The following is a 23,350-nucleotide window of genomic DNA, read 5'->3' as shown; positions in this document are numbered from 1 at the left end:
TGGAAGAAAGGGATTGTAAATAAAATCCTTTGGGCCTGTCTGGTCTGCACATGATCTCTTGAAATATGATAAACAGGGTAGATTATATATATATTATCTGGTTAGATTCCAGAATATACAGAAAATGTATACTTATCTTTGGTTCATGGACTACAGGGGGTCTACAGATGCACTCTGAAAGCAGGTCACCAAATATCCCAAACTGTAGGCAAAATTCAGCATTTGTGTGTTTGTGGGCATCATTCAGAGGTGCACATCTACTCCATACCTCAGAGAGGAACCAAATTCTCAAAGGTGGTGACGGCAAGAAGGTTGAGATGCACTGACAGCAAAGTAGAACAAGAACAAGAGCAAGGAAGCCGCTCCTGGACTCCCTGGAGAACTTACTGTTAGGATTCCTCCATCCTGGCAATTCAGTAGAGTCAGGCACCTTCTGCTCACCTCCATAGCCCAAACCTACAAGCACGGTGAGAGGGGAGAAGGAGAGCTGAACACCCTGATCATTGGAATCCTCTGTAGAGTTGCTTCTGAGCAATCAAACAGAAATGACTCCCTTCTCCCCGCCACCACATGCTGTGCAGATGTCCTCCATAATGTCTTTCATTGCTCTTCTTCCTTCCTTAACTCTGGGCAATGCTTTGACAACAGGGGCCATACTTTATTTGAATTTGTATTCTTCTCTGCACCCTGGGCACACAAGAAGCTTTCTGAATGAACGTGTAACTGAGCAACTTATCTTGCCCTCAGCAGAGCAGCGTGACAGCTTCCCTCCAACCCTCCACATTCCGACTACTAGCATTCAAGTCTGTATGCCTTGGTTGTCTTTGAGAATGTGAATGGTTCTATGCAACAGGATGAGTTTAGGCTGTTCCAGGGCCCAGGGAGGGAGATAAGAAGGCCATACCTCTGAGACAAAGGGGACCTGAAGACACAGGTTCATGATGAGTCCCAAGAGTGTGTATGTGATCTCTCTGAATAGGTCCAGGTCCTCCTCACACCTGGCCTTGGAAACAAAACAAGGTAAACAATGACCTTGCTGCTTGACAGCTTTTCATGGTCATCTCTTCCCATAGACAGAGTCTCAAAGATACTTGAAATTGTCAATGTCATGAATTTAAGTGATGGTGGAAGCCCAGAGACCAGTTCTGTGAGTTCACGTTAATCCAGGAGCTGTGGAAGGTGTCTCTGGTCCTCTGTCAAGGCTCTCTGGCTGGGCCAGAGCAATATGATAAACAGGGTAGATTATATATATATATTAAGGTCCCTAGGTTTAAAATGAAGAGTGATTGCTGAAATGAATGATCAAGTCGATTCTACCAGGAAATCCTACAAATATTGACAGGGTGGCTGAGACTTGATCTGGAGAGGCCTTTAAGTCTAGCAGTCCATAAAATCTATGGTTACAGAGGGACTAATAACTAGTGGCTCCTACACCTTGAGAAACAGAATTTTTGAAAGATAATTAAAAAGGAGATAATGCTCATCTAAAAAGATAAAATTCCAGCTTTGAATAGAAAAGCCAAAATACCAGGAATCCCAAGCAGGCATCCCCAAAGTCTTCACAGGCTGCCATGTGCTTCCGGGTGGCAGGCTCAGCACTGAGGTTCCCCATGATGGCAATGCACTGGCAGAGAGCTGAGGCATTAGTTACCTTGGGATCCCTCTTCTAAAGTAAAGCAAGAGAAAGCGAGGCCTCAGAGAGCAGGCAAATGTCTGCTAGGAGCAGCCCTCACTCAGCAAAAGGCTGGGACTCAGAGCTTAATGCCACACGGGGACATCAATTGGGGTCACCCTGGCAACACAGTGAAGCCTAGAAGGGCTTTGTCCCTCCCATGAACCAGCTGGGAGGACCTGGGCAAATCCCTTCGCTTCTCCATTCCCACAGCTGAAAAACTCTGGGGTAGGATTACACCCCTGGAGGACCCTGAAGCTTCATGACTATCTGGGTACAACTTGCTCTCCATGGTGGACCCTTACTGTCCTCTGCCTGATCAGCTCCAACTGTTACCTTGTCCTCCTGAAAGAGATGATTTCCTTTCAGGGGACAGGTGCAGGTTTTCCTGAAGATAAGACTTTATGCCAGGAGGGGACTGATGAAGACTGACACCCCCCACCACCATTGTTACCTAAGCTGCAGTCCACTTGCAGTTTTTTCTCCTCTGTGACTGACCCTGATCATATGCCACCTCTACCTGTCCAGTCTGAAGTTGTTTTAATAATTGACACTTTTGTATAAATTGCAGCTGGGAATAATGTTTAATCAATCTGAGAGACAGAGTGGTTCCAGGGTGCAAACTGTGTTTAAACAGCTCTGTTCAACTCCTGGGTGCCTGTCATGGAGGCTAGAAATGAGGGTTTGCTCACCAGAACACCTATGAGTGCCGGAAGAGCACCTGGAAGGTTGGCCTGGAACCGGACTTGGAATCTGTTGAGAGAATAGCAGCCAGCATTACTTCTACATGGCATAAGCTATAAAATACAACATTTTGGGTTATCCACTAGGCTCCTGTGATTTATAGCATGCATGAAGAATTCACTCTGAGCCTTGGCCCCCAAAACGGTCACTGAGTATGTAATATGGCTTTAGTTTTTCTAAGTCTAGAGAATTGTCTTTGACGTCAAACACCAGACTTCAGATGGCAGATCTTCTGAGTAGAATTCCCGGGCCTCTGGCGAGTTGACTCTGCACCCTGAGTCTATAGGTCATATGTGTGCTATGCAGATGGGAAATACAATGTAAGCACATTGACTTGTCACAGCCACCAGGAGGGGCCCAGATGCATACATGTGTCTATGTGCTAGAGCACACCACACTCCAGGCCAGGGCCAGATGCCTGGCTTGTCTATAAGCACCAGCAGTTCTCAATCACATGACCATTTCTAGGCAAGATCAGTGATTTTTAAAAAAAAATCTTAAGAATGAGAAAAATAAGATTTTTATTATTATTCACCCCAAGTGCTAATCAAAAGAAAAATACAAAAAACAGGCAGGAGGAAGAGTTTACTCATAACATCACTGGCAACCCAAGGGGAGGCTGCACCTTACACTCATTCTTGCCTGCTTGCTCATTCATGTTCATTCCATACAAATGTGCTGGGCAGTTACTGTGCACCAGGCACTAAGGGGAAGAAGCTTCCCTGACACTTTGCAGGTGCACTTACTGTGACAGGCACTGTTCTAAGCAGCCACCCTCCTATATCTGTGAGAGACTGGTACCAGGACCCACGTGTATATCAAAATTCAAAGATGCTCAAGTCCCTTATATAAAATGTAGCATATAACCTACACATATTCTCTTGTATTCCTCAAATCATCTTTAGCTTACAGCACCTCATACAATGTGAATGCTGTATAAATAGTTGTTATACTCTATTGTTTAGGGAATGACAAGAAGAAAATATGTATATGTTCAGTACAGACGCATGTTTTCCAACATTTCTGATCTCTGGTTCATTGAATCTACAGATGTAGAACTCACAGGTATCAAGGGCCAACTGCATGTTACTTACTGCACCCAAACCCACTGAATACTGACCTTCCCTGAAGAGAGACTGAGATGGGAGCGAAAAACCACAGCCTCTGGAAGGCACTGGCCCTCCTATTCAGCAAACCTTGTGATGCTCGGTCATACATGGCTAGCCTATCTGTATACTGCACATGGTAAGAAAATGACAGTTCAACACAGGCAGAAGAATTATCAGTTTCTGGAACTAAAAAAGTTACCTTTCATCCAGAGCCAAGTCTGTGAGCAGTCCCATGGCAGTGTTGGCCTTCTTATCTAAGAAATCAAGAAATGACAGCAGGGCTTCCAATAATCTGCAAAAACCCATAAAAAGCCTCAGAGGGGGCTGTCCTCCAACTACCAGCCTCCCCAACAAGGTGACCGGGCAAGGAGTTCAGGAAGGAGTTGGGAGCCTGGTGAGAGAAGCTGAAAGGGTGGCCTAGCCATGCCTCGCCAGGACGCCCAGCTCCAGACGTGCCTGAGAGACACAGACACTGTCCTTCCATGGCTCTACCACTTAAAATGAATTCCCTGGGGTTGAATAGTGTTAACTAAAGTTTACAGATCACCAGACACCAGCCTGGGAAGGAGTCTCTGGGGCTCTGCTCTGTGATTCTGGCTCAGTCAAGTTCATTAACTTAGATGACATCTAAATGGCACACTTACTAATATGCTGATGACTAACGTGGGAGGCCCCCTAATAAGGCAGATGATGGAATAAGGATTTAACAAGATCTTGACAGGCTGCTGAACACATCAGATAAAATTTGATAGGATTAAGCTCAGACTCCTCTACTGAGAGCTGGAGATTCTGTGTAGTAACAGCACTGGGAGACCTGCATTATAACTGGTTCACACAGAAAAGGGCTAAGGGATTTTAGTCTACTACAAACACAGTCTGGCCAAGCAGTCTGGAGCAGCTGCCAAAAATGCTACTGAATTCTCACACTGTCCAAATGGATGTACTGGCACCAGAATAATGGTGCAAACCTGTACTGGGCATCTACACTGTGCTTAGTACTGTGCTCAGCACTGACCTCCGGTTCCCCACAGTGATACACATGCAAATAAATAAGGAAGAGAAGTTGTGTGTTAGATGGTGTGTTAGAAACAGACACATGTTGAAGACTCAAGAGTCTACCTGGCAGAAGGCGTGGACGATGGCAATGAGGAGGGCCTCAACAGCAGATGACATTTCAGTGTCTCTTGAGAGAGTAGCATTACCTATTCATTCCTTAATCCATTCAGTCAACAACACTGAATGAGCACTGACCATATCAGGCAATGTGGCAGGTTCTGGGGCCATAACAATAAAACAAGACTGTGTCCTGGCTCAGCCCTAGACAGTGTCCAGGGAGCTTGCAGGCCAGCACTGGGCATATGGAGACAAGAAAACAGCATGTCAGGCAAAGTACCCTGAGGCAAGTTTGGGTACTAGTAGAAGCTTCTTATAATTAGTGCTTAGAGTAGGAGGGGAAGACAGAGACAGTGAGGCAAGAGAGCTAGACAGACCCAGATCATGGTGGCCCTCTGTGGTCTGCTGGAAAGTTTTCACAACCCTAGAGGCCTGTATTCTCCAAAGCAGAGTTGGAAGACATGCTTAGTGTGGTCACAGAGAAGTAGCAAGGATTCCCAGGCCACTCTCAGCCTCTGTGTGGGAGAAGACTCCAGGAAGCTGCAAGTACTCAGGTGACTCACAATCACTGTATCTTGGGAGTTGAAGAAACAGTCATATAGGCAACAGAGAGTCATTTTGCAGCATTTTAAGTAGGAAAATAACAGGACAGATGTGTGTTTTTTTTTTTGGGTACCGGAATGGAACCCAGGGGGAACTTAACCACTAAGCCATATCTCTATCCCTTTTTGTATTTTATTTAGAGACAGGGTCTCACTGAGTTGCTTAGGGACTTGCTGAATTGCTGAGGTTGGCTTTGAACTCGCAATCCTCCTGCCTCAGCCTCCTGCTGGGATTATCGGTGTACACCACCACACTCAGCCTGATGTGTATGTTTTTTAAAATAATCCTTTTGTTGACATGGCAGAAGCCAGATTGGAGCATGTGGGATGGGAAGCAGGGAATCTAACCAGGGAAAACTGATTGTCCAGATAATAAAAGTGAAGAGACCAACTGTAGCAGCGGAAGCGGTACCATCAAAAAGGAGGTACTTGTAAAGACTGAGAAGGAATGACTAAGAGATGGAGGAGAAATAGAATGAAAACAGGAGCAAGAATGGAAACATACTGTCTTATGGATGTGGTAAAGGGGGATCCAGTCACCTCCAGGATTCTGGTTTAGGCAACTGGATGGATAGAAGGTCCTCTGCAAAGACAGGAAGTTCAGGCAGAGGTCTGGACTGAAGAACCACACTTTGATTTATTAAGTTTATGGCACTCATGGGCACTGAATTAGAGATATCCAGTGGTAGAAGGGTGTTGTTATCCAGTACTTGAGAGAGGGACTCAGACTGTCTCTTAATCAAGGCCACAGTTGAAATGAGGACCATGGGTAGGATTCTGGAGTCTCTGACTTAGAAGGGAGAGCATAAAGGGACTGATGAAAGAAGACAAGGAGGTGAAGCCAGGAGTGAGCAGGTGGGCCAGGAAGGGGGATGTCCTGACAGTAGTGGTTGTGGAGTTTCGAGAAGGGTAGGGTCAAGAGGATCCGATGGCACAGGGCAGCAAAGTGAGGGAAAGACAGGAAAGAGCCCATGAGAATGGGCAGTTGGGAATGTGGCATCTAGTCACTCACTCTTAGGGTATGAGATCTGCCTACCTAGGAGATCTTCCAGGAGAGGCATGGAAGCCAAATCACATGAGGAAGCCAGGGTGCTTAACCTATAAAAGGCTGGTGTCTTCCTACACCTAAGGCACTGGAAAGCAGAAGGATCTGAAGCCTTCTCTAGGCCTTCCGAGTCTGGACTTGGCTTCAGCCCAGAATGCTACGGGGCAGCAGTTTGTGTTCGGTGTAAGGGAATGACTTCTAGACCTAGGTTGGAAGTGGACAGGCTGCCCTGGGAGGTGAGCTCCACGTCCTCACTAGATGGGGAAAGACTTGCAGTCTGTTAGCTGTGTTAGTTCCCATCTCAATCAACTGAAAATGCTGGCTCTTCCCTGGGGATCATGCACAGGTGTGCTGGGATGCCACAGAGGGACATCCAGGCTGGGCAGGTCAGGTTGGTTTGTCACCAAGGTCAAGGGAATGCCAAGCTTCTGCAAATTCCTCACTTCCTCAGGAGTCTACTCCAGTGTTCCTGCTGTCAGATGATTTGTTTTAAAGTTAGGTCAGATTCCTTCTCCACCAATTTAAATCTGTTTTCTTGGTCTTAAAGATGAATGCTGATGAACCTGAACAGCAGAGAGGATGAGACAACAGTCTAAGATCATTTTGGTTTTGTCTTGGGAGATATACACAAGTTGGCGCCCTCACCATGTGACAGAGTACTCATGCTGAGTGCAGTCATTACTAGAGAAGACAATGTGTCCCCTTCTAGCTCCTCTCATCCCCTCTCGCTCAGAGGCAGATTTTCTGCTCTGCTGATAGGCAGCTGTCCCTGTGGATGCACCACACAGGTCAGAGAAAGGTCTCAAGCAACCTGTAAAGGCACTACCACCTCAGTTTAGGACCCTGAAGAGAAAAAAAAAATGATGACAGAAGTAAGCTGCATCCACGCCAAGTCCAGGCATGATGCTAAAGGCTGTTTGCTCCTAACGCCTCACAGTCCCACTCCCTGCCGCTCTGCCTGACCCAACATAGAAGCTGGGGCCATTTTCCCTACCAGGGGTGGCATGTGACAGAATTTTGTTCGAACATACATAAATAAACAGTGCTTTTCTTAATAAAAAGAATGGATCTGGCTGATCTGTTTTAGAAAAGGAAGACAGGCTACAGCAAGTGGGGAGTGCCCAGGGGGAAAGGTTAGAGCACAGAGACTTGGACTTCAACATCTTTAAGTCATCTTTTAAGTCACAGGTTACTATGCTTAGTCTTTCCTTGTTTTGTGAGGAAAAAAGTAAGCAAGGCTCTATTTTGTTGAAGCTCTTTTTGGTTGAGCATTCCTTCGATGCTGCAGAAAAAAACTTTAACCAACACAGATATATCATCCCTCTTAAATGTTATTGTAAGTTTCAGTTGCAGATTGAGATGCTCTGGCCCATCAGGGCTGAGTAACTTCTCTGGTCATATAATTAGAAAGAGACAAGCAGAAGATTTAAGCTCGGAACTGCTTGAGTCTAAAAACCCAGCCCTGTCTACAAAGTGACAATGACCCTTGGCCAGTTCTCATCAGTGAACATTGACTCCCTCAGCCTCACGTATGAGGGGAAGCATTTTGGGAGGAATGTAATTATGTGTGCCTCGGTGAGAGTCGTGGGACTGTGTGCTGCCCTGTCCTGCTTCTGCCCACTTAATTTCATCGTGGAGAATCCATTATATCTCCTTCTGGTTTAATTGAAGATGGACATTAGCAAGACTAGTGGGCAAAAAAGTAATAAGCTGAGCTTTCTCAGTCTAAAGAATGTGGGCAGAACTGCATGAGGTGATTGTAAATGCCACTCTCCAAGACACTGGAAAAATGCAAATTGAGACTCAAGCAATTCAAAGATAGCTTGAGGGAGAAACATTTATGATAACTATAGCTATATTTACTCAAAGAGACAAAAACCAAATGAAAAAAAAAAAAAAAACATGACGAGGGTACCAAGAAAATAACTGCAGATTCATTTGAAAAATAAAATGTGCTTTTGGAGAATTTAATTCCACTGACAGTCCACCCACCAGATGGACTGAGCTTTAGGGGCCACCAAAGCCATGCTGGGGGGCACTGTGGCAGCAACTAGATGATGATGGGGAGACAGAGAGAGCCACAGCTGGGGTTTACTGACCACCCTGTCCTTAGCACACAATGAACCTCCTCAGGATGGGACAGGTGCCAACAGGGCTGCAGATTTGGCTCCTTTTTTCTTCCAATTGGGACCAAAGGGCAGAAACCAGGTGCCAAGGAACTACATATGGAAGAGAGGAGGGTAAGTTTCCCTTGGCACTTGCTGTAGCTTTTCCTGCTCCATCTGTGAAATGGATTAATAACACTGTTGCCTGCATCTCAGGACAGGAGAGATAAAAAGAAATACTAGTGAGAAAACTGGAAGGCTAACTACTAGTTTTAGGTTATATCTGAAATGCTTACAGAGCAGGCTGTAGTCATTGCTACTCTTTCCCTTAGGCTGAGCCACATGATATGGCTGATATGCATCCTTTCTGATATAAAAAATGGCAATTTCCTATGTTTGAATCAACAACCTAAAGATAAATAAATTGAAAATTAATAAAAAATAAATACTCTAATAAAATAAACAAAATGATTAAAGAAAACTGAAAAGTACTGAGCACAGTCACTGTGGTTCAGGTAATTTTTTAGGGAAGTCTTGGAAAAGAGGGACATTCTATTCTTATGTGATTCAACCTTAAAAGCTTTTCTTGGAAAAGCATTTGTTTTATTAATTTATACTCCACCTTCTTTTCAGAAAGGGGTACAAAATGAGGTGGCATTGCTTCAAACAGGAAAGAAAGAGAAAAGGTAAGGGCAAGAACAGGATAGGGCCAGGCCTGAGGTTAAAAGAGCAGAACCAAGTGACCCTTTTCAAAGCAGAGCTCCAGATTTGGCTTTAGAAGTGCCACCACTGACATCATCTACAATATCTGTGAGATGGAGACACTTCAGTTGTGTGGGGACAGTGAACTGTTCTCGGTACTTGTTATGGTTTAGATAAGAAGTGTCTCCAGAAGCTCATGTATATGACAATGCAGGAAAGTTTAAAGGTGGAATGATTGGGTTACAGAGCCTTAATCTAATCAGTATATTAATTCCCCAATAGGAATTAACTGAGTGGTAACTGTAGGCAGGTAGGGTGTGGCTGGAGGAGGTGGGTCACTGGGGGTGTGCCCTGGGGGGTTTACATTTAGCTTGTCCATGGTTAGGGGAGCAGTCTCTCTCTGCTTCCTGGTGGCTCTATCCTGGGTTGCTTTCCTTCTTTACACTCTTCCATCATGATGTTCTGCCTCATCTTGGATGCAGAGCTAAGGAGCCGGCCATCTATGGACTAAGACTTCTGTGACTATGAGCACCAAATACTTTACATCCTCTAATTGTTCTCGTTGGGTCTTTTGGTCTCAGGGGTGAAAGAGCTGACTAAAACAGTACTGAATTCAGACAGGAACTTATCCCAGAGCTGCTTGGGACACAGCATTACTTTCAAAGGCTCTTTCTGCTACTGACCCTTCAGGAAGCCTGACAGCAGTCCATACACAACAGCAGCATAAGGAGCTGAGGCAGGCCCCTCTCCATTTGTCTAGTGAGTGGTGACCTGAGATGCCACCATCAAGACCCCTTAGCAGAGTCTTACCGGGTCAGGTCAAGGTGGCTGATGACCAGGCTCCGTCCATTGTCTGTCTGGGCAAGCTGTACCAGTAGTGCCAGGCTCTCCTGTTGGATGGCAAGGACTCTGGATGCCAAGAGGGAGGGCACCAGCCTGGCCCAATCTGGGTGCATCATAAGCAGACGCTGGTTTTCCTCTGCAAAACATAGGGGTTATCTGCTTGGTTCATGCCATGATGGCAGGTAAGCCTGTTTTATCTCCTACCCTCCCAATGGGAAATCAATTCTTATCTATTCATTTGAGAGGCAGGATAATGATGTGTCAGAACAAGTCTCAAGAGCCAGACTGCTGGGTTTGAACAAACAGGGAGCAACCTTAGCCAACTGTCAACTCCTATGTCCCTCAGTTTCCTTATTGATAAGATGAGGGTTATGACTCGCCTCCTAGAGCTGTTAGTAGGATTTAATGAGTCAATACCTGATCAGGCCAGAATGGCACACACTCAATGGCTACCATTATTGTCAAAAGGTTCCTTGGTATATAGTATCTGGAAATGGGAGGCACAGGTAAGACATATGCTTAACTGTGGAATATCATTAGATCATGAATCTTCATATAACAGCCAGAGTAAACATTTGAGTTCTCTCTCAGAAACTGGAATGTCACATAAGTTAATTAATAAAGCATGCCCTCCTCCTAGACTATGAGCTATTTCAGAGTAGTGGCATAGATTTAGCTCCTTACGCTTGACCAGGTATTTGAATTTGTCTGAGTACAGAGAGGAACAGACAGGAGTATGAGACCGAGGTACGAAACAGGGCACAGCAAATTGGATCTCAGCAGGATAAGACCCATTGCTATGCCTCATTAACCTGGGCTCTCCTCCCTACCGTGTTAACTGCCCATTTATACATGGCACACAGCATTCAAGAAGAGGACACACCAGGGCTCTTCAGGGTCTAAAAGAGCCAGATGCAGAAGCACAGGATCTGACTTTCAGCCTACCCATCAAGCTACCATGTTTTCGTTCAAACATTAAATTTCAATCCTACAGTTCACCTGTCTATGTAAAATAGGATCTACTGATCTTCAAAATGGAAAGATTCTATTGGTTTGTTTAGTTTACAATTTTTTTTTCTTATACTGGAAAAGTAGCTTGTTGTAAGTCATTTAAAGAACACAGAAGTAGTATAAAGCTGAAAATGAAAGTCCCTTTCCTCAGTGCCCCCTTCAGGTAAGCCTATTTTATAAGGAGCTATTATTCACTCTCACAAGAATAATGTTAAAAATATTACTCATTGGGGCTGGGGTTATGGCTCAGCGGTAGAGCCCTCGCCTCGCAAGTGCAAGGTCCTGGGTTCGATCCTCAGTACCACATATAAATAAATAGTTATTGTGTTCAATTACAACTACAAAAATAAATATTTTTAAAAAATACTACACATCCTATCTGTAGTTGGCTTCTCTTCCCCACTCAACAATATGTCACCAACATATTTTCATGTTCTCATTTTTAAGTGTTTCATTTCCCATTTTAAAAATTTCTCTGTATTTATTGGGTTAGATTTATCAATATTTCATGGATCTGAGATACTTACATGTTCATCTGAGGCTGTGTCTGACAATATTTTTCAGATGTTAAAAAATGTAGCTCCAAGGTTCACAGATACCAAAGTAAAAGTGTTGCTATTTCAGATTCACACAGAGAAAACACCAGCACCAAGCCCTGCCTTGCTCACACCCCTGCAGGTGCCTTTGCAAACACACAACCCTAAGCCAAGTGGGGTCTTAACGCAGAAGAGCAAGGCACCTAGATGATTCCTCTGGGTAGAAAGTGTTTTAGGAACTAGTTTCCCTGATTGTCTAGTTTACTAGAATTTTTTTTTTCTTAAGTTCTTGTGAAGAGTCCACTCTATTAACTCAAGGAGGAAATATATTATCCCACAGTCAGCATTTATAGGATATTCTGCACTCATAAGATCTATTAATGGCTCACCAAATAGCACTGAGAAAAGGAGATGCAACTATCATTATCCCCATTTTTACTGTTTCATGTCCAAGGTCATACCTTCTTCCATGAAACACTTCTTAAAAATGAGGGAAATATTTAAAACCTTTATTGACATTGAAGTTAGAAAGGTAATTAAGAAAGATTATATATGAACTTAATGAACTCCAGAAGATACTAGCATGAAGAAAGGTAAGAGCTGACTTGGAAAGTAAAATGTCCACACCATTTTATTGCCTCAGTATTCAACACTATCAGTGTGTGCAGATGCTGGCCGGTCCACATGGTACATCTCAAGATACTGAAAGTGGTACGATGGCAGCAAAATGAAATAACATTTTTAGGCAGACAAGAAAGGAAACACTGTCCATCCCATGGACAGCACATGAGAAGTAGTCATGGCTTGCAAAGAGGGGAGAGGGAGCCAGGTGAGGTGACCACTCCTTATGCAGACAGTGACCTGGCCCACCATCCTCTGCGCAGCTCTCCCAAGGTTGGGAGGAGTGTGCAGGCAGGATGCTACAGACAAAGCTGCAAAGCAGACCCTGCTTCTGATCCACATGATTTTGTGGGGAGGGGTGTGTGTGAAGGTCTACACCAATTCTCTTAGGCCTGGCCTTCTGGAGCTGGGGGACAATCCTGCCAAACCTGCAACTTGCACATCACCAGCAGTGAGCCGGTGATTAGCGATGGTGATCTGGGCTTACCATTCTCACTGCACACTGCTTGCCAGAGCTTCAGAACAGACACACAGATCGTCTCTTCAACCACATCTTTCCCTGTCATGGAAAAGCACCTACAATGGACAGAGAGAGCAACACAGAATTTAGAAATCAGTCCTGATTTTCTTTTCACTTGATTTTATTTCATTCCCAGATTTGCCAAATGCAAATTTAGAAAATTTGTAAAATCCAGTGCCACAAGTCACCAGGATCAAGGACTGGCCATCAATGATCCAGATCATGGACATAGGCTGAGGAGGTTAGGGTTGCCCAGGGGGTGGGTGGTAAGCCAGGGGCTGTGGGGATGTCTGAATATACTGGCACATGCTGGCAACTCAAGCCCATGTCAGGGTCCTAAGCCTCAGGAATTATACCAGAATAGCTGAAATGTTAAATGCAAATAAGTTCAGCAAATCACCCCCTACCAGTTGGTAATTTATTCTGATGAAATTCTAAATGGATGGCCAAGACCCAGCTGATTCTACTTCTTGATGTGATTAGTAAATTCTAAAAGAGGAAAAGAACAGATACCAATCTTGCAGAAAGTGGTGAGAAACCAGCAAGAATGGTCTTTTCTCTGACTTTGAAGTGCCTGGAGGAGCCCTAGCTCTTCTCCTACTCTTCCTCCTCTCCGACTGCTAGCTGCAGCATGACTCAAGTGACCTAAGGTTCCAACCTCAAGGGTGTTAGTGTGGGAACTCTGGGATCCTGGAGGGGCCACCACTGCTGAACGAGGGACAGGGACACAGTACCATCACTGTATGTGTAGTCATTCCCAAGAAATGGTTCTTTCCTTGCTTTGATGCTGGGTTATCTTCCCAAACATCCCTACCTTCTTATGACTTCATTGTCACTGATGATGCGGAATCCACCGTGTATTCTGAATAAAGTTCGCTCTGTGCCTGAGACAAATTCATAGGAAACCCAATCAGGCTCCTGAACTGTCCAGCTGGTATCCAGCACAGCACAGCAAGCTGATCACTAACTCCTAATATGGCAGGTCCAGGTTACCAAATCGACAGTTTGGCAGCAACAAATACCTCGACACTTTGAAAATGTAACTGTCATCAGCCACTCAGTGCTGTAGTCAGAGGGACTACCTAGAGAAGGAACTGGGGTGGCATCATGGGTAAGCAGCACAATTCATCAGGTTGCAATCCTTAGAGAGAGCCTCCGGGAGCTGCTTAACCACCGTAAAGGACTGGCACTCCCATCTGTTCTTAAATATTTATTCTGAAGTGATTTCCCGGCTCTAGAGAGGAACCTGTAATCTCCAAAAAACTGCTGGAGCGGGTATTTGAGTGCTCTGAATTGTACACAAAGGCAAGCCAGGGATGGCCATCCATTTGTGCAAGCAACATTCTGTACAAGTAACAAAAATTGTTTAAGCCCTGGCATCAATGTTTATAAGAGCTGGTAAAAGGAAGTAGCACAGCTCTCATTAGTAGAAGGAGTGCCAATGCTTCCTCTGAAACTCTCTTCACATTCTAAGCAGTCATTAAGTGTATCTGGTGTGAATGGGGCAGTTTATCCTACAAACTTCTACCTTTTCTTTCTCTACAGGGAGGAGGTTGTGTGCATAAAGAATGTCTAGGGTGGGCATAGGAATGTGTGGGGTGTGTGGAACACATGTGAGGACTAGCTGTGTGTAGAATATGTACACTGATACCAGTACTTACGGTGTGTGTACATGTGTGGAGTGTGTGTGTGTGTACGGTGTGAGAACATAATATAAATACAAATGGAATGAGTGCGTGTCAAGCATGTGTTTTACGTTTTGTTGTGTGTGGTGGTTACTGTCTGTGTGCTGAGGATATGCATGGTCTGAAGAGAGGATGGAAGAGGGGTGGGGTTTTTTTTGTGCACCCCCTTTAGTACATACATTAGAGTACATCTTCAATCAATATTTGTATAAGGGACGGAGGGATTCTTTGCCTTATAAAGCCATACCTCCAAAACCTATCCCTTCACACTGACATTACGCATGAGAAAGAACACATCTCTGGCTTACAGTCCTTCATCATTTCCGTCAGGATCTCCATCCCCCCTGCATAGAACAAGGGCATCTGGTCAGGTTTGGAAAGGGATTCCAGGAGGTTTTTGGTTGTCACAGCTGTGTCCTTTCCTGAATCCAGTAATTCATGGGCTTCCTGCTCTTGAAGGTCTGCCTTCTCCTGAAGATGTACTTGGTTCAGGTGCTCTAGCAAAACAAGCAGGAGAAACCCAAACTCAAACAAAACCCTAACAATCAACAACACCACATAAGAAGTCACCTTTCCTTCCTCTCCCTATCTCTTCCTCCCTCCTTCCCTTTCCTTCTTTTCCTCCATCCATATGGGAGGCTGAGAAGCATAAACACATGAAAATAACTGAAACTTTTCTTCAGCAAGAGAATTTTAATAACAATGTAAAGTCTACACCAAGAATCTTAAACATTTCATCTTGGGGACTTAGAAGATTAGAAGTCTCTACAGGAGGAAAGCATAGGAAAAAAGGAAGCAAAAATTGGGGCAAGCAAACAGAAGGAAGAGGAGCAGAGCAGACCTATTAACACAGGGCTGGAGTATAGAAAAGGCCAGGCTGTGGCCTTATGGCCAAGGGCAGGGACGGTAGGAAGGCACCCTTGGGAGGAGCACAGAGGGAAATGAGATCAGAAGGAAGGGTATCAGCAGGAGCATTCTCACCTTTCATCTGTGCCTGAAGTTTGGGGTTTATTTCTAAGATCTTCTGGTAACACTCTCTAGACTGGAAAACAGACACAAGACCTTGAAGAGTGGTTAGCGGGTAGCTGTGATTACAAGAAGGATACAGGGCATTACAGGGCTTGGCTTCTTCATTATTTCCTCCTGGCCTCCTCCTGCTCCCAATGCAGGAAGCAGGCATGAAAAACACAGTGTGCATTTGACGTGTTGTTTAGGCTTCTCTGGATCTGTATGGTACCAGGTATTATTTCAAAATTCATTTTAAAAAGTTGTGTTGTCAGATATAGACTGTGATGAAAAATATCCAGTCTTACACTTTTGTGGATAATGTCTGTCTGGGACAGGAATAATCATAAGGTAAATGTAAAACTTAGATATGATATTTGCTCTAAGAAAAAAATAGGAGTCTACCTGACAGATATGCCCATGGGGAGTTAGCAAATAAATAAAGCTGGAGACAGTGTTGACAGACTCAGGAATAGGAAAAGAGGGCTGCTCGTGAAACACACAGACTGCTCAGAGAGCTGGACAGGGGCCCACTCACTGGCTGCAGCTAACTCAGCCAGAAACCAGGGAGGGGCTCCCATTGAGAAAACTGTTGGATAAGAAATTTCTGGAATAAGAAAGATTCCACATCATGGGGATTTCTGGGCTAAGGCAATATTATCTATAGGGATGTAAGAAATGCCCAGAGGATAATCCAACCAGTTACCAAGAGAAAAATACTAAGGAAAAAAACCAGTTCTGAGATATCTTGAAGGTTCAAGGTTTATCTAGAAGACTAAGATAACTGAATTAGAGAAAACACATCAACATTAAAATAAAATAGTAGTGTCACCGGATAAAAGCATATACATTGAATCCAACGTCTCTTCAACCCCAGATTCAATCTGTCAGCAATTTTTGTTGGCTTTGCCATCAGTATGTATCCATAATCCCATCATTTCTTACCACCTCCATCATCACCATCTAGTTCAGGTCACCATTACCTCTTGTTTGGATGCTTATTTCCTATTATATAGACTCTTTTCTACTTGGTTCTCTGTTCTTATTTTATCTTACCTCTGTTCTTATTAGCATCTTGCCACGCCAATTATTTTGGGTCCCCCCAAAATAATGGGGGCAGAGTACCAAGAATTGAACTCAGGGGCACTAAACCACTGAGCCACATCCCCAGCTCTATTTTGTATTTTATTTAGAGACAGGATCTCACTAAGTTGCTTAGTGCCTCATTGTTGCTGAGGCTGGCTTTGAACTCGTAACCCTCCTGACTCAGCCTCCTGAGCCACTGGGATTACAGATGTACCACATGGCACTCAGCACCATGGCAAAATTTATTCTCATAAAGAAGTCAGAGTAATCCTTCAAAATACAAGTTAGATCATGCCACTCTTTGCTGAAATGGCTTGTAGATTATTCAAAGTGAAAGGCCCTCTGCTAAAATGCCTGGAAAACTCTACAGGACCAGCTTGTGCCCTGCCCTGTGGGCTCTCTAACCTCCTCTTCCTCTCCCCCTTGTCCTCATTCTAGCCTCTACTGCCTGGAGTCCTCCTGTTTTTTGTATCCCATGGTTTGCTCACTCCACTCTCTGCCTTCCTTCAGAGAGGCCTTTCCAATCTCACATTCACTGCTTCCAGATTTATTTTTCTCAGTAGTACTCATTCCTACCTAACATTAAACCTACTACCTCTAACATGCTACACACCTCTACTTATTTGGTTTCTGTCTCCCAACTGTCCCCATGCCACAAATGTATGTTCCATGACATCGAGGACTTGTCTTGTTTGCTGCTGTGTTCTTCTTTCCTGCACTGACAGTGCCTGACACACAGGAAGCAGGCAATAAATATCTGCTGAATGAATTGATTAAACTGAATGAGTAAATAAACTTTGGTGGAGAAAGGCTAATAATTTCTTTATTCACATATTTTTATTCAACTTCATAGTAATAAACCTGTATTAGTTTTACGGTTCAATCCCACAAAGTAACTTTAAAAAAAATGTACAATATGAAGCCATTTCCTTTAAATATATAATATCTTACAGATGGAAAGATCTCCTATATTCATGGATTAGAAAACAATATTTTTCAAATGGTAATATTCCCTGAATTAATTTACAAATTCATGTACTATCCATCAAAATTCTATGTGTTTTCTTTGTAGAAATTGACAAGATGATCCTGAAGTTCACATGAAAATTCAAGAGAACCAGAATAACTAAAACTGTCTTGAAAAAAAAAAAGAGCACAGTGGGAGGATTCATAGTTCTCAATTTCAAAACTTACTTTGAAGTTACAGAAATTAAGGCAGTGTGTGGTACTGGCACAAGCATACCCTTGTAGATAAAATTCAAAGTACAGAAAGAAACTCATCTATTTATGATTAACTGATTTAAATCATTCAAATGGGGAAAGAATGGTCTTCAATAAATGGTATTAGGAATAATCAGATATCCACATGCAAAAGAATGAAATTGAACCCATACTTCACTCCATATTAAAAAAAAATGGATCAGAGCCATCAAACTCTTAGAAAACAGGTGTAAAACCTCATTACCTTGGATTAGACATGACACCAAAAGCACAAGCAACCAAAGAAAAAATAGGTAATTAAGACTTCATCCAAATTAATTTTTTTTGCTATAAAGAACACCATCAAGAAGGTAAAAGGCAATACATAGAATGGAAGAAAACATCTATAAATCAATATATCTGATAAGCAATGTGTATTCAGAATATATGAAGAATTCTTACAAACTCATTAATAAAAAGGTAAAAACTACTTTTAAAATGGGCAAAGGATCTGAAAAGAACATTTTTCAAAAAAAAAAAAAAAAAGATAAACAAATGGCCAATACATGAAAAGATCTCAACATTATTAGTCATTTGGGAAATGCAAATTAACACCATGATGAAATCACTTCACACCCACTAGAATAGATATAATAGAGAAGAAAGACAATAACAAGTACCAAAGAGGATGTGAAGTGATTGGGACACTCATACAAGGCAGGTAGGAATGCAGCATGCTGTAGCCACTTTGGAAGACAGTTTGGCAGTTTTTCAAAAAGTTAACCCAGCAACTCTACCCATAGATACATATACCTAAAAGGATCGTAAACATGAAAATCTTGTACATGAATGTTCACAGCAGCATTATTCAAAGTACTCCGAAAAATGGAAAACACCCAAACATTCATCAAAATGGATAAATAAAATATGGTATATGTTTTGTCAGCTTTCTCGCTGCTGTGACTAAAGGATCGACCAGAACAACTATAGAGGAGGAAAGTTTATTTGAGGGCTCATGGTTTCAGAGTCTTAGTCCACAGAGGGTGAGCTCCATTCCTCAGGGCTCAAGGTAAGGCTGAACTTTATGATGGGAGAGTGTGGCAGAGGGAAGCAGCTCACTTCAGGAAGCAGAGAAACTCCAGCTCCAGATACAAAATATATACCCCACAGCCATGCCTCCGATTAACCACTTCCTCCAGCCACACCCCACCTGCCTCTAGTTACCACTCAGTTAATCCCACAGGGATTAATTCACTGTTGGGTTAAGACTCTCCAAATCTAATCATTTCTCCTCTGAACCTTCTCACATTGTTTCACACAGAGCTTTTGGGAGATGCCTCACATCCTAACCATAATAATATACCCATATAATGGAGTGTTACTGGGCAATATAAAGGAACTGAGGCAGGAGGATTGCAAATACAAAGCCAGCCTCAGCAAATGAGTGGAGCTCTAAGTAACCTAGCAAGACCCTGTCTCAAAATGTATATATATATTTTTTGATATATATATTTTGAGATATATATATATATATATTTTGAGATATATATATATATATATATATATATATATATATATATATATATATATATATATAAGGGCTGGGGATGTGGCTCAATGGTAAAGCACAAGTGGGTTCAATCCCTGATAACCGCCCCCCCCCAAAAAAAAAAGGAATGAAAAACTGATGTATACTAAACATTTATTAAATAAAAAACATCCATCACAAAAACAACATATTGTATGATTCTATTTTATATGAAATGTCTAGAACAGGCAAAAAGATTAGAAGTTGCCCAAGGTTGAGGTGGGGATGTTGAGGAGAGTAACTGCTATTGGGTACAGGTTAGAGGTGAAAAAAATGTCTGAAAATTGACTGTGGTGATGATTGCCCAATTCTGTGAAAGTACTAAAACCCATCAATTGTATACCTTCTATAGGTAAATGGTATGGTATAAGAATTATATCTCAATAAAGCTGTTATTAAGAACATGTATCTTAGCACACATATGTGTATATAAGATAGACAGACTGGCTTTGGGGGATGAGATTAAAATAAATTTTGTTTTCTCTTTTTGCTATGTCTTTTCTCCTCAGAAGTTGAATGAACACTGGTAAAAAAAAAAAAAATGTTGCCAAGGAGATTCCCACATCTGGTGGGGTTGCATTAGCTGACACCCAACATCCTCCCCACCTATAAGATCCTGAGATTTACCTTGGAAAACACTAACGGCTGGACTAATACCTAACCAACGTGGAGGACCATGGTCCTTCTGTGGGACAATCCAGAGCAACATTCTTGTGATGAAACATGCCACTTACATTCCTCTCAGAACTTACCGCACTATAGTTCTTCAGGGCCAGGTGAGCTTTTCCCATGTGAAAATATGCCTTTGTGCATTTTTCATCACACTGCATAAAAGAGAATGACTGATCAGATATTTCAAAAGATTTAAAATCATTAGCCACTTCCCTCCCTGCCAAGCTAATAGAGTGAGGCAGAGCTTGGTTCTCAGGACAGCTATCCGAGTTGACATTAAAACTTTTCTAGGCATCTGATGCCTGCAAGGAGCCTGGGTGCACAAGTAAGCTCTCTATCAAATTAATGATACCTGCCAGTTTTCATTTCCATTTAATGAGTCCTACTCATGAAACAAACCAGAAAGTCTTAGCTTAGAAGAGCTCTTGACACTAAGTAAACATTAGAATTCCTAATCAGGCTGCACCCCACGCCAATTAGATTATTCTCTGGGATGGAGCCCAGACATAAATAATTTTTTAAGTTCTTTAGGTAATGTAACTGTGCAATCAAACTTGAGAACTACTAGTTTATTAGAATAGAGAGAATTGATTCTTGGAAAACAACTGGGGTTACCAGTAGATCTTAGTGGCCCCGGGAAGGAACTATCCCCAGATAAATTGGGAACCCACCTTCATATCATTTAAGATCCAAAGGGCTGCCCTATTAAAGAGGCAGGATTGAAATTTATGGCTAAGAATATGTCATTGATTGTTATAATTCTGCAAGGAATAATTTGGCACAGACATGAACTAAAATTTAAAATATCCATTAGTTAACCTTTATTGACCCCCATTTAGGTGCAAGGCATTGTGCCAGATCAGGTGCTCCTTAGGGTTTAGATTTAATGAGGTTCGGGGTCCACCTCAGAAGTCTAAAGTGTTCTGGGTAAATCCTTGTTCTGCCATTCACTGTAGAAGTGGGCTATTGACCAGGTCACCTGCCTTTTTGGACACTTATTTTCCACATTGGAAAGTGAAGAGAATAATAGTATCTTTCTCTTAATGCACAGGTTGTAATGAGGAAGAATCATGTAAAACACTTTGATTGGTCTGGTTAGCTGCTGTTGCTGTGGTTACAACAACAGCAATTCATTTCAGAGCAAAAGAGAAGATTTAAAGAAAAGGAGAACAGTAGTAAGAGAGGGAACAAGAATGGCTGAAGAGGCCTGTAGAGCTGCATTTTCATGTCTGTCATTTCCCGACTCACAGGTAAGGGAATGGGAGTAACGATGACAAGAGCACATGGGACTTCTCAGTCCACTCCATGTTCTAGGCACTGAATTGATAGTTCTTGTGATCTCATATAAGCCCTTTAATACCTCAGTGAAGCATGCACAGTTCTATCTTCATTCTACAGATGAGAAAATGAGGGTGGAGAGCTTCATGACCTGGATAGTAAGTGAACAGCTGGAATCTGAAATATGACCATTTATAAACTTGAGACCCAAGAAGGGCTTAAAAAGTATATCAGATCTCCTTTATAAGTGTGCTATAGATAAAAGCATATAGATGCTATAGCAATGCTATTGAAAAAGTTCAGTCAAAGAAAGTCTGGTCTAAAGAGATGTAGTATAAACAGGGTCTGAAAGGAGGTGGGATTTAAAGCAGATCTTGAGTGACTGGAGAAGTGAAGAGAGGAGACAGAAAGAAGGGGTTGAGCAAGGTCTGGAGGTGGGAGAGTCCAGAGGACTTCTGTGGATAGTCCAGCTGAGACTGAGGGGAAGGTGCTGGGTGGAGGGAAGATGGGGCTTGAAGGTGAGCCAGACATGATTCCATATGGAGGCCTTGAGTGCCAAGCCAGAGAAGGGTGAGTCACTGATGGAGGCAGCATGCAGAACTGACCAAACGAGGGAAAGGCAGGGAGATGAGTGAGGATACCAGACAATCACATGGAATGAGGGCTAATGTCTGAAGTCATGGTGACAATGGGAGTGGAAGGAAGTGCAGAAACCAGAGCTATGTCAAAGAAACACCAGCACCAACTAACTCTAAATGGTAAAGCTAAAGGAGGATGTAAAGTCAAAATTCGGTGTGTGGCTGCCTGGAGAACATGATATATCCTGAGCAGGAGGTCACTGAGGGAAGGTAGAGGGAAGGCTGGCTTCTAGATTTCAATGATGCCAAGACAACTGAATGGACACTTGTAGAAGGTGCCTCTAAGCAGCCCTGGGGCTGGGGGTCAGGGAGAGAATGGTTAAGGAGGCCAGAGAGCCATTGGCAGAGATAATAGCTGTACTCATAAGAGGAGATGAGTTTAGAAAGGCAAAGAGCAGAGCCATGAACTTAAAATTCTTGAAGGGCAAAACTGAGGATGCAAGAAAGAAACATTCAAAGGAAAAATGGGAAATCCAGCACTGAAGCTCATGAGACATGAATGCTCAGCACATTCCCTGGAAGAGCACTGGGGTTACACAGAGGAAGCAAGTGAGCCCCAAGCTCAGGGCCCTGGCCTTATGCTGAGTCACCAAGAAGTGCGTGTAGTTGTGACCTTGCCAACTCTGATACCCATGCAAAGGGCCACTGACTTTCTTACTACTGGGCCTTTCTCCTTTGATGGTGTGTCAGCCCTTGCTAGGAGTTTCCTGAGTAAATCTCAGCTTCCCTTTAAAGGAATCCTGCCATCAGAGGAAGACACATTTCATTTATGCAGGAAGTGCTCTACCAAGAAAGGAACAATTCTTACTAATTGAACCAAACTTCACGGCTTTATCTTCCTCCACAAGGGACATCAGTCCTCAAAGATCACATGAGCTTATCTCTACCAACTCAAAGATACCAAAAAATATTAAATTGGCATGAAAGCACTAGTCCTATTAATAATGGAGTGCCAGTGATGATTGCTACTGATATTTTAAAGACTTTCAAAGAAAGTGAAACTTTTTTTGATCTCATGGTTTCATAAGAACTGTCACTAGTTTTTAGAATTTCTTGTGCATCTTTTCCCACACCTCCAAGTGTTTACGAAACCTCTTCAAGTGGGAGCCTCGCTGGGCATTTAACAAGACTGGCTGCTGAGTGTCAGCGTTTTTTAATGTCAGCTCCATTGGGCCTACTTTGCCTTGGTTTCACCATTAATTACACTGTGCTTCAGCTAACATTTGGGAGCAGGCCAGTGTGTTCTCCTGAGTCAGCATGAGGGTATGTTTACCTTTTTAGTCCTTGCAGATAAGAAAAGAGATTCCTGGAGGCCCTCAAGGAGATATTGTTTCTTCCACAGAAGGGAAATGAGATCTACACCCAGGGATTAAGGGGCTTAAAGTTTCAGGAGAAAGACCATTTACAATAGATGGTTATGAGCATGGACTCCTACTCCTACTCCTACAATAGATGGTTATGAGTAAGACCCCTACTAGCTCTGTGATCCTGCATAAGTTACTTAATTCATCTCCAAGGCTAAGCTTCCTTGTCAGAAAAATAGGGAAAATAGTGGTATTGAACAGAACAGGACAG

At 43.0% G+C, this 23,350-nt stretch overlaps 1 protein-coding gene across 4 annotated transcripts in view; it reads right to left on the bottom strand.

The window, feature by feature from the left end:
* Ttc12 (tetratricopeptide repeat domain 12) overlaps nt 1-23,350 on the bottom strand; it is a 46,931-nt gene that overhangs the window by 5,741 nt on the left and 17,840 nt on the right. For all 4 annotated transcript variants that reach the window (XM_027930779.2, XM_071617175.1, XM_071617173.1 and 1 more), the window contains 11 exons: nt 19,940-20,011; nt 15,290-15,350; nt 14,617-14,805; nt 13,438-13,507; nt 12,591-12,679; nt 9,903-10,071; nt 3,725-3,817; nt 2,365-2,425; nt 1,529-1,666; nt 905-1,003; nt 388-456 (listed from right to left, as the gene is read on the bottom strand). In XM_027930779.2, the coding sequence (XP_027786580.2) occupies nt 388-456; nt 905-1,003; nt 1,529-1,666; nt 2,365-2,425; nt 3,725-3,817; nt 9,903-10,071; nt 12,591-12,679; nt 13,438-13,507; nt 14,617-14,805; nt 15,290-15,350; nt 19,940-20,011 (1,110 nt within the window). The remainder of the gene's footprint in view (nt 1-387; nt 457-904; nt 1,004-1,528; nt 1,667-2,364; nt 2,426-3,724; nt 3,818-9,902; nt 10,072-12,590; nt 12,680-13,437; nt 13,508-14,616; nt 14,806-15,289; nt 15,351-19,939; nt 20,012-23,350) is intronic.

The sequence above is a fragment of the Marmota flaviventris genome, chromosome 9 (assembly GCF_047511675.1).
Source record: "Marmota flaviventris isolate mMarFla1 chromosome 9, mMarFla1.hap1, whole genome shotgun sequence".
Lineage (NCBI taxonomy): Eukaryota > Metazoa > Chordata > Mammalia > Rodentia > Sciuridae > Marmota > Marmota flaviventris.
The sequence above is the reverse complement of the archived record's forward strand: the minus strand, read 5'-3'. Positions and strand labels throughout refer to the sequence as shown.